General features: G+C 34.6%; 2 protein-coding genes across 4 annotated transcripts in view; one reads left to right on the top strand and one right to left on the bottom strand.

Moving 5' to 3' along the window:
- Positions 1–6,886, top strand: part of LOC108754355 (WD repeat-containing protein on Y chromosome) — a 9,259-nt gene extending 2,373 nt beyond the window's left edge. Inside the window, exons 5-19 of the mRNA XM_018496599.1 lie at positions 1,064–1,175; positions 1,239–1,375; positions 1,463–1,657; positions 1,896–2,103; positions 2,183–2,388; positions 2,517–2,717; positions 2,862–3,106; positions 4,584–4,841; positions 4,927–5,004; positions 5,083–5,342; positions 5,443–5,683; positions 5,754–5,928; positions 5,998–6,195; positions 6,531–6,619; positions 6,730–6,886. Coding sequence (XP_018352101.1) covers positions 1,064–1,175; positions 1,239–1,375; positions 1,463–1,657; positions 1,896–2,103; positions 2,183–2,388; positions 2,517–2,717; positions 2,862–3,106; positions 4,584–4,841; positions 4,927–5,004; positions 5,083–5,342; positions 5,443–5,683; positions 5,754–5,928; positions 5,998–6,195; positions 6,531–6,619; positions 6,730–6,784 — 2,658 coding nt within the window. The 3' untranslated portion in view covers positions 6,785–6,886. The remainder of the gene's footprint in view (positions 1–1,063; positions 1,176–1,238; positions 1,376–1,462; positions 1,658–1,895; positions 2,104–2,182; positions 2,389–2,516; positions 2,718–2,861; positions 3,107–4,583; positions 4,842–4,926; positions 5,005–5,082; positions 5,343–5,442; positions 5,684–5,753; positions 5,929–5,997; positions 6,196–6,530; positions 6,620–6,729) is intronic.
- On the bottom strand, positions 2,691–10,775 carry LOC108754356 (inner centromere protein A-like). 3 transcript variants are annotated; one of them, XM_018496602.1, is made up of 8 exons: positions 10,089–10,735; positions 8,920–9,996; positions 8,654–8,818; positions 8,250–8,434; positions 7,788–8,172; positions 7,561–7,684; positions 7,399–7,473; positions 2,691–2,727 (listed from the first exon to the last, which is right to left on the bottom strand). In XM_018496602.1, the coding sequence occupies exons 1-8, from the start codon at positions 10,494–10,496 to the stop codon at positions 2,702–2,704; spliced, it is 2,445 nt and encodes an 814-aa protein (XP_018352104.1). In that variant the 5' UTR covers positions 10,497–10,735; the 3' UTR covers positions 2,691–2,701. The 3 variants fall into 3 exon arrangements, with proteins under 3 accessions (XP_018352104.1, XP_018352102.1, XP_018352103.1); XM_018496600.1 differs by lacking the exon at positions 2,691–2,727 and having other exon boundaries at positions 7,010–7,473; positions 10,089–10,621; positions 10,703–10,775; XM_018496601.1 differs by lacking the exon at positions 2,691–2,727 and having other exon boundaries at positions 7,010–7,473; positions 8,702–8,818.
- Between the last annotated feature and the right edge of the window lie 675 nt (positions 10,776–11,450).

The raw sequence follows: 11,450 nt of genomic DNA, 5'->3' as shown, positions 1-11,450 counted from the left end.
ACATCTTTTCTAGAATTTTTCATATATGTATATAAATTCTAAAATATTCTAAGATTTTTACATTTTTGCAAAAAAACTTTTAAAATTTGAAAAAGTTTAAGATATTTTATTAGAAATCTAATCTTTTCCTTTACACAGCCAGCCCCAAATAACTTTCAACTGATCTTGACCTTGATTTTGACCCTCAAGGAGATTAAGATCATTGACCTTTTCCTCCGTTCATTATTCATTAAAAAGTTATGAACAAAACAATTTTTATTAATAGTAAACAATTTTTAAACACAAAAGATACATATTTCAGCATATTTTCCCTCGATAGGGGGAGGTGGAGATGAATCTTACGTCGCGTGGAAAGTTGTGCGCTGCTTAGCAGGAGGAGACGTGGAATAAAACTCTCTTCGCGTAGAAAGTCGAGCGCCCTTTGGCAAGGGGAGAAGTGGGATAAAACTCGCTTTGTGTGGAAAGTTGTGCGCTTCTGGCAGGGGAGAGATGGGATGGAACTCGCTTTGCGTTCATCGAGATTTACCCCATGCTGAAATATGTACCCTTGTTTCTAAAAAATTACGTTTTATTTATAAATCTAGTTTTGTTAATAACTTGTATAATAACTTTTTTTTTAATAAACAACGAAAGGTAATAGGAAAGGTCAATGACCTTGACCTCCATGGGGGTCAAAGTCAGTTGGAGGTCATTTGGAATTGACTGTGTAAAGGGAAAGTTTTACCAGAAATCTTAATAAATTTTAAATATAAAAAAATAATTACAAATATTGCAATATAAGAATTTTTTTGCCAGGACTATGCAAACCAATCATCTCTTCTTTTATTATATTGTCTTTTATTATATTGTTGTTAGAGAAAGCTCACTCTCCTGTATCAATAGTAATACTTTTTTACGTTCTGAAATAGATTGGAAAAACATATTTCTTAATTATGTTGGAAAAACATATTTTGATCTTAACAAAAAAGAGTTGATCGATATTTGCATCGATCACTCTTCCAAAAAAAATGTTATTTGCTTCTGTCTTTTACAGTTATCGCAGATTTATTATGTCAATTTTTAGGATAGGAGTACGAGTTTTCGCCGAGGTTGTTATCTAACTGTTAGTCGAGAGGGAGCGATTAATTACTGGTCATTAGATCTTAACTATGAGCGTACTGTGCAGTCCAAGAATCGTTAGTACTTCTTAACTCCTCTCTCATCTTCAGCTAACACTTTTGTCGGTACCTTTTTTGCAGCGTTCTTAAAAGTACAAACTACTATTATAACTGATATGATCGTGCTACCGGATGTTCAGATAGTGTGTACGAGTTCAACAGAATGCGATTTGAGATTTTACGACGTCGCGGCAAAAAAATTTGATCTTCGCATACTGGTCAGTGATTAACCCAAATTTCATAGAATTTTATCATTCATCATCTATCCACTGTTAATTGTAATTAATAATAAATGATATTTCTAGATATCCAGTTTGGAAAATGCAGTTGTTTGCATGCACTATTACTTTAGTAGAAATATGAACGAAAATTCTTATATCGTCTTAGGTGATACGAGTGGGTCTATTATAACCATGGCCTTTAATCCTACGGATAGAGGACCTTTCAAGCAATATACTGCAAGTGACTCGATCATTTTCCGTTACGACAATGTCATTAAAGTAAGTAAAACCTGTTGGACGTCACTCAGGATCATGATTTTGACAATATATATCAAGGTCAAGGTCATCGGAGAAGCCTCCTCTAAAGTGAATAATTATTCTATAAAATTATTGCACTAATTTCAAAGTAGGTTCAAATTTGATTACGTCTTATTCCAATATAAATTAAAGGTTTGCTTCATAGATGTAGTTGAAGGCTTTGCTGAAAATTACTTTGCTAAAAGATTACTATAATTAGGGGGAGATACAAGGATTAGATGTCATAGAATTAAAAAATATACATACAAACTGGACGAGCCAGGTAGCTTATTATGGAAGCTTACGTGCATTTGTGTCGAGTAGCCAATGCTCTGATTGTTCTTTGTGCGTTTTCGATATGAGTGGGACAAAGATGCAATATAAATTTCAAGTTCGCATGGGAATATCCTGTTTCACGCTCTGCGATGGTATCCTTTCGCTTTGTAATCGCAGATACGGAGATTTTGATGTAAATCAGATCCGATTTTAAAACAATGATTTTTTCAGAAACTCGTATACTGGTAACAGGTGGACCAGACTGTGTGATTCGCGTTTGGAATCCGTTTAACCCCAGGAAAGCAAATGCTATTTTGTCGGGGCACCGATCGACTATCTGCGCGCTTGTCATAACTAACACCGGCAATCGCATTTTTTCCTTGTCAAAAGATAGATGCATAAAAGTATGGGACGTTTCAGCTCTTAGCTGCATTCAGGTATAGAAAAATTACAATTCTTAGATACAATAGTCTCCTTTCTGTTAAACATTTTAATTTTTTTTATTATTTAATAAATCATATTTTTCTTTTAAATAATAAAAGATACGTATACATTTCGTAAACAGACATACAACAAATTACCTCGTAAACTGAGTGAATACACTCCGATGACTATAGTGTTCAACACGCTGACCTGTACGATGATTATTGCCAGCATGATGATAGCTGTTCTCGTTTGCGAGCACGTAATTAACGAGGAAACCTCGGACGGCTATACGCACACTAAAGGTGTCAGTTGTGTCCTCTACAATCAGCTCTTCCGTGTGGTAACTTCCTCTTTTATTCGAAAACCATTAATAAAATCATTAATAAAAATTGAATTATTTAGTAAAACAGTTGCGCAATTCAATAAAATAACATACAATTGCACAGTTTTAATAAATGATATATATTATTTTATCGGGATATAGATTGTTTCTACGGGATTGGATTCATGCATCATCGTATGGGATCCATGGTACGGACGCCGTTTACGTTTGATATCACACGCTCACAGTGTTATACGATTGGGGCAGTATGCCGACATCGAGATCACAGCGGCTTGCTTCGACGATTCGGAGCAATTTTTAGTGACTGGCGCAAGAAATGGTTCAGTGAAAATGTGGAATTACAATACCGGAATCTGTATACGCGATATGATGGTTGATCATCAATGGTACAGCGGATATTAAATAACTGCTTTTTTTTTTTACAAATTATGTGACATTCCATAGTAATAGCGTTTTTCCTAGTGCAACATACATTTAAACAGTATGCTTATTCTTTTTGGCTGATCTTTTGCACAACTTCATCCTTCTTCTTCTTTCCTCCTGAAGAGAAAAGAAGATGAATTGGTGCAAAAGTTGAGCTAAAAAGAACAGGCCTAGTGTACCATGTTTCCGTAGCTACGGTGTAGTGCAAGTTTTATATACAAAGTAGGATTTTGCTGCATTATCTCAAAAGGGTGGTGTAGAGCCAGTGTGACATTTAAAATTAAAAAATGGAAGTCAAGCGGGATTTTAGCACAATAATGAAGTTATATTGTACATCATGGTGTGCACCGCTCTAGTACAGTATAGCGCTTACATGCGGCTGATACAGTGCAAGGCTACACCCAGTGTATCCCAAGGGAAAACGTCATAAATTACAAAAAGTATTGTAACTAGAAAATTATGACATTTTCGAAAAATTATTTATACAATTTTCTTTCCAAAAGTTTTTTGTTGCAGTTATAATTGAAAACAAAGTTACTTGAATTATAAATAAAAATAAATTCGAACACTCGCACGACAATGGCTGCGTTCAGCAAAGAAAGCAGCAAGTAATTGGTTTATACGTTTAGATCTATAAAGAACTGAAAGCAAAAACCAATCGTATTGAAGAATTTTACAACAGTTGCAAAGCTATTTTCTCTGCTGAACGCAGCCAATAAATCAATGCATAATATGAGAATGAATAAAAAACAAACAGAGCTGCGGCAGATTCAGAAGTGGGATTTGGGAGTGCAGGTGACCTTTTGACAAGTGATTAATATAATCGAGAATCTTCTGAAGTTAGTCACGTAGCACTTTTAAACACATAAACATGGCCGCTTGATTATCGAAATATCTCCGTTTTTTGGTGGTATTCACAGTTGATTCTTATATTTAAGATTAAATTTTAAGTACAGTATTTAAGATGTTATGAATCAATTAGAGAGCTGCATTAACATCTTAAGACATTACTTAAAATGATTTAAAATAAGAACGGACTGTGATACCTCCCTACTTTTTGATTTTCTCTCATGTAATCAACTTTTTGACAATAAAATATTATATTCTGTTAACTAACATGGCAATAATATTATAATTTATAATCATTAAAAATATATATTTATATGTTTTTACACTTTGCTAATTTCACACATAGCAGCTTTTAGTATACACTAATCCAATGTAATATAAAATCCAATGTAATATAAGTTTATATGCATACCGCGTTACATGCAATAGTTTTTATGCACTCCAACAAGCACGTTACTATAGTAGAATCATGTTGGAGCATGCGACGTGAATAAATCTAATTCGCTATTAGAGAATATCTTCTAATGTTATTTTTCGTCAATATCATGAGCGATATAATAAATTTTCATTTTATATTATTTTTTTCTGCAGTGAAATAACAAACATCACATGGTACGAAAATCGAATTCTGTGCTGCGGTTGGAATAAACACGTGACAGAATTGTCGATTTTTGAATCTGATATATGCAAAAAGAATTGGACGACCAGTCACACCGATGACATTCTATGCTTGGCTGCGAGATATCCACAATTATTAGCTACCGGATCGTACAACGAAGAATTAATTCTCTGGAATCTTGAAACGAATCAGCCTTTTAGAAAGTATCAAGTGACTGATGTTAATAGAAGGTGATGTCAACTTAATATTTTCATGAACAATAATTGATACAGTAAATGTCAGCAACTTGTAATCGAAGGCTAATTGACTCAATAGGCACACGAGAATGACGAACGCACAGAAAGAATTTAAAAAATTGAATGAGATCAGTGGATCCGTCAATCAGCAGATTAAGTAAATAATAATGCGTTTATGGCTACGAAAGAAAGTTTCTTTTGTCGAAGTGTTTTAAACCGATTCCTCGTGAAACAGAAAATTGACTCCATCTGTCCATCAAGAATCAGCATTGAACATTGTTCGTGTAACTGCGGTACGCGCGATAATCTTTCTAGCAGCGCGAGAAACGAAACCCGATGTTGGCACATTGTTGGTCGCCCTCGACTCCGGTTTGATACAAGTATGGACACATCATCCTGCGGCGGGATTTTTAGGGGCTTTTTCAGTCATACATACTGTCGGTGACTGTGCCACATCCTTAGCTACCGATCCTAAAAATCAATTTTTTGTAACAGGTTTTGGAACTTTCTAAAGATTTGATTACATCCTCAACTTTTCACAGTTAAATATTTTTTCTAATGTCTACAATTTTATTCCTGGAATTTCCCCTTAAAGGTCATAGTATAGGGTATATAAAAGTTTGGCTTCTCTCTAATTACATGCTACCAAATCCACCGAAAATTTGCATGCCACTACTGAGATTAGAATTCCCATTTTTATGGAAAGATAAAATAGACGGAAGAGCGAAGAGAGCAGTACAAAATCAAATGCTGCCACTTCTGCTGTCATCTGTGCGTGGTCATACGCGGGGAATTACTTCTCTTCAAATCATTTCTAGCGCACGAGTGATAGTCAGGTATATATAATTATTATAAAGGTTTTGATACAGGCGCATCACTTTACTAAAAAATTTAAATAAATAATAGCGGTAGCGCAGATCGTACAGTACGTTTGTGGAGTTATGGAGGTCGTTATATATCAACACTGGGTACGTTTAGAGATTGGATCCCGATTCTGCCTACTGTACCCGTGCAAAAATATTTCGAAGATTATAAACTTCCAGCAGACATTAGGAGATTTGCCAGTTCTACCACTTTAAAGGTAAATTTGAAAAAAATTAGAAAAATATATATACGGGAACGCAATGTATACATTTGGGATGATGCACAGGTACTTCATGGTGGTATGAGATTACCGATAGAGATCGAGGAAAAGGAAATCGACATCTCAAAAGAAACTCTCGAAGAAGAGCAATATATGTTGTACGGGAAGGATTTCGATAGTCTTGTGCTCGAGACATATTATGAATCACAGTTGCCTGAAAACATCTATCAGAAATATCTGCGATTAGACAATACTTTGCCATACGTGAGTACATGCATATACAATTATACATACTTCATATGTATTAAAATATATATTTTGTAAGATTCATTATATGTTGTTATATGATAGCGGATTCGGTTAGACGCACTAGTGCATATTAATAATCTGTATAAAATGCAAATATTTCGAGTTACAAAATACAAATTTTACTTAACAACACAATAAAATGTGTTGAGGATTTCATTGTTTAATCCATTTTTATATTTATATTGAACACACATTTTTACGTAAATGTGTACGATGGCTTTAATGTGCACGAGTGCATCCAATTCTTCGCTGTAATGCAATTTCAACTTGTAGAAATTTTACATTTGTAGATACCAATTTATACGTATTTACCAACCTATTCTTTAAAACCTGTCGAGACGCAGAAAATGCTCCTGCTTGAACAGAAAATAGAACCTATGTATGGATTTTTATTTTTATTCGAAATCATTGAAAATATATCATACAGGGTGTCCGTCGAATATTTTGATATATTATATATATATATTTTTAAAATATTTATAATTACAGTAAAAAGGTATACTTAAGAAGAACAATGAAACCACTGCGCTCTTCTGTAATATAAAGAGGCAAAGGCACTTCCACAAAATGAAATCTACCGCAATGCTCTCCATCATTTGAACCTTATAAACTCTTGCAAAATGTCAGTATATATTAAAATAGTACATATTTTACACATTGTATAAATTAAAATGAGAATTAATTTACTCACGTTGGTAAAATTCATATTCATAACAATTATTTTTTTATCTAATTATTTACTAAGTCGATTATTTAATTATATGTAGGCTTTACTTCTTCTTCAGCAAATATACGATAAAATATAAATAAGTAAAAAAAAATTAAATTGTCAAATCATGAAGACCTACTTACATACATCATCATTCTATGAATATTGGGATATAACAACGAACAACGCAACTTCATGTTTGTCGAATTAAAACAATTTGCCTTAAACATTATTACATTTCACATGCATACAATACTATACTTAATGCCTCTGATTATATCCACATGTATTTCTGTGATATTAATTTTTTAAAGGCAATTTTCGTTCGACAAACTCGGGTTCCATCATGGAAATACGCGGTGGCGTTTTCCAGATTGCACTGGATGTACGCTTCAATCGATTTCTATCTATACCATGGAATAATTCAGTCAAATCTGGCGTGCACTTACGAGTATTGAAGAATTTATAAACTATTCTTTCGGGAATGTATTGTTGCATCGCAAGTTGTGCTTTGCGGATGTGCGCTGCAATTAAAAAAGAAACATATATTCATATTCTTTTCTTCTTACTTTAATGATGATTTAAAAAAGATGTAAAAAAAGTACACGTACCCTGCGCCCAATACGGTATCTCATGCTTCGGTTTGCTTTCATCGTCTGATTCATCATCATCAGGTTCACTATCTAACACATAATTCACAGTACCTTGATACTTATTATTAGTCTGTTGTTTGTTCTGCAAAAAAATCAAGTAAGTGATTTATCAGTTTTGAGTGAAAGTAGGATTGAAGTTTTGTAGGATTGAAGAATTTTTTTTCTGTCATAAAAAAATAACTCACTTTAGCTTGGGCCGCAAGTAACTGATTTTTCTGTTTCAAAGCTTCGGCAGCGGCTTGTTGGGCCCTTGCTTCCGCTTCCCTACGTCTTTCAGCTTCTTGCTCTCGACGTCTTTGCTCGGCTAATAGACGTTCCGTTTCCTCTTGTTCTTGTAACCTCTGCAATCTCTGTTGCTCTTCCAATTTGCGACGCTCTTCCTTTTCCTGTATTCGTTGCAATTGGGCAAGACGCTTCTTCTCTGCTTCCTCACGATGCCTTTCTTGATTCAAAAGAGCTAATTTTGCCTTCTCTTCCCTTTCTTTCTCAGCTTTCTGCCGTTTCTCTAATTCTTGCTTCTCTTTAGCTTCTCTTGCTAATTTGTTTTTGAGTTCCTTCTCTTGCCGCTTCCTGTATACAAAGTATATATCGAGATATTGTATCACCTGCATATCTTTTAATTATAGCATTATGAAATTTTTGTATACCTTTTCTTCTCCTCCGTCTGTAATCTCAAAGCTTCGTCTTTCTTTTTCCTCGCGTCTTCCTCGTGTCGTCTCTTTTCCTCTAACTTTTCTACCGAATTGGAAGTTGTAATAGTTTTTGATGGTTGAATGAAAGACTCCACGCCAGTAACAATATTGGTGCGCGAAGCGGTTATAACTTTTGAATACTGAAATAAAAGTATGTAAATAAATAAATATGACAAAATTTTATCTTTCTTAAATTGCACTATAGATCTGTTCCTTTGGCTGAACTTTTGCACCAGTTCATCTTTTTTCCTCTTCTTTCCTCCTGGAGAAAAATGGACGAGAGAACTGGTGCAAAAGTTTAACAAAAAAAAAAATAGGTCTATAGTGTAATTTAAGATAAAATTTTGTATTAATTTTACGTTCGAAAGTTTGTTTGAAGGGGTATAAAGACAATTAAGAGATAGTACAGGCTGCATCAATTTTGTCTTGCTTAAAGGTGTCGTTTTCAACTGTTGCATTTTTAGGTTTGGTTTATCAGTTTGGGTCAGTAATTTATTAATTCGTTCCGGCAGTTGTTCTTTGTTCTGAAAGAGAAAGTTTAATTGTTAATGGGAAATACAGCAATAAAAGAGAATAAAAGAAATTAAAATAATTATAAAGTATAAATAATCACAGATTCTTTTACCTCTTTAAGTTCATCATTGTTTTTTTGTCTTGCTAACGAAATCTTCTTAGCTTTAGCGAGCGACTTACGAGCTAATATTTGCGCAACATTTTTCTCTGTCGTTTTCGTTTCTGTCTGCATTTCCGCAGTGGCCATTGCACGAGTTTTCGTTCTAGTTATTCTGGTTGGAGCACCTGTACAGTCGACAGACTTCGGACTATGCATAACTGCTTGTTCAAATGCTTCAACCCGTTTCTTCACAGATTCTTTTGCATAAGGACTAAATAATGCATTCAATTTATATGTTTTACTTTCTTGTGTAACCGTGGACACATTTGCGTTTTTGAAGGTTTTCACTGGTGTATTAGAGGTTTCATCCTCGCTAGATATTGCTAACACATCTTTTGTCTCTTTTTTATTAGGCTGCTTCCTATTAAGTTGCTTTTTCGGTCTTTTCACTTCAGGTGATGATTCATCGTCTGTAAGCAATTCATTATGGTCATATTGCGCAGGTGTTTTGTATGGTTGCGTATTGTTTGGCAGTGTATTTTTAACATTTTCTGTTTTTTTCAAACTACTACTATTTTTTATGTTTATTGTCTTCTGAATCACCACTGTTTCATTTAATTTTGGTGGTTGATTTGGTAAACGCTCTAATACCACAGTAGCATTCAATCCTTTTTCGGACATATACAGGCTATGCTTTAGAGTTGAATTCATAATTGGAACAGGCCTTCCTACAGCATCTTCATACATAGATGGTTCTTCGATATCATCTATATTGGGCATAATAGCGTCATTGACTTTATTCACTTCCTTATTCTCAGAACTCTTAGAGCTTCTTCTACTAGAGTATTGTAGAATTGGTAATTCAAAGTTATCTTCATTGGCCTCCTTAGCTTTTTCAGTAATTTTTGATTTTTCAATTGTAGGCTGAACAATCTGTTTAGAGTTCTTCCTTGTCACTCTTTTTGTGGTTCCTTTTATACCTGTTATATTTTCTTCGACTTTACTGTACTTAGAAACATTTTCGTTGTTATCTTCATCAGAACTGCTTACATTGTATTTCTTCCTTTTAATGTGGCTTTCTCTCTTTACCTAATATTCATAAAATCATATATTATATAATATTTTGTAACTTAAAATCAACTTGTAATACCATAAGTATATTGAAAACTATCACTACTTACTTTTTTTGCAGAATCATTAAGAATGAAACTTTGTTTCTTGATATTATCCTCTGCTTTTTTGGATGCTCCTCTTTTGGTTCTACCTCCCATTACCTCGTTCTCCTTTCGCTCCTCTTCATTGATAGAATAAAGGGAACTAGTTGGCGAGATGTTTTCCTGTTGAAATACTTCGTCCTCGAGTATGGTTTCGATACGCTGGGTCACCTTTTTTCGCAGCATCTTCGGCGTTTTTGCCACAAGTGGACCGGACGACGGTTGTGACAAATGCGTGAACAGCTCATGCACGTAGGACATATTGTCTGCAAGAACCTCGGCAAGACGATTCGACAGTTCAACACCATGATTGTGAATAAATAACATGTCCTTGCGAATAATATCTCGGATCTCATCCTTCGATCGAGAATTCATGGCGCCGGAGGAGATTCGTTCTTTTATGTCAATCTCCGCGGTAGAGACAAGAGTGTCAGTTTAATTTAATTTTTATCTAGGCAATATGAATCTCAGCAACATTACGACATTGCTGCGGAAGAGCACTAACAGCAACAAAAATAATAATAATAATAGTAATAATAATCACACAACACAAAACTATAAGATTCGGATGAGTTATGTACCAAACGCTAGTTACTCTTTGGCGGGCACATCGATGATCGAAATGAATCAGAATGTCCATCCCCAGCCAGCCACCACAAGGATAACGACTTTTTCTGTTTAATTTAAATCAAGCATTGGCGACATCTGTAACCGCCATCAATTCCATCTACGTCCGTGAATATGTACATACACTGTTGTCGCTACTGTCGCCTAAAGTCCCTAGAAAACAGGCTGCGTTCAACGAACTCAACAGTCGAGTGAGCGTTCGCTGTTATTGATGTATTCTTCTAGATCTAAAATGCTGATTGGATGATCTAAAAGAATACACCAATAATAGCGAGCGCTCACTCAACTGTGAGTCTACTGAACGCAGTCAGAAAGTCCAAAAGCACGATTGCTCTTGAGCGCTCAGTGAGTTCTTGCATTTGATTGGTATATTCCATTAGATCTAAAAATATAGACCAAACAGGTAAAAGAGCTCATTGAGCTCTCAGTGAACGGTCGTGCTTCTGGATGTACCCAGAGTCTGAGAATATAACCATACATACTTGCATAACCGTATAAATGTATACATAAAGAAAATTATTCAATCGCGTTTCTTTTATAAAGACACACGTAAAATGTGATAGGATAATTTTTGTTGTGCATGTTTACGAGTATGTGACTATGCAAGTTTGTGTGAATATATCCTGGGCCCCTATTCTTAAAAAGTATCGCATACAAAAAACTAGGGAAATACTACAGCTAAAAAACTAGGGATATACTGTG

The sequence above is a fragment of the Trachymyrmex septentrionalis genome, unplaced genomic scaffold (genome assembly GCF_001594115.1).
Source record: "Trachymyrmex septentrionalis isolate Tsep2-gDNA-1 unplaced genomic scaffold, Tsep1.0 scaffold79, whole genome shotgun sequence".
Classification (NCBI taxonomy): Eukaryota; Metazoa; Arthropoda; class Insecta; order Hymenoptera; family Formicidae; genus Trachymyrmex; species Trachymyrmex septentrionalis.
The sequence above is the reverse complement of the archived record's forward strand: the minus strand, read 5'-3'. Positions and strand labels throughout refer to the sequence as shown.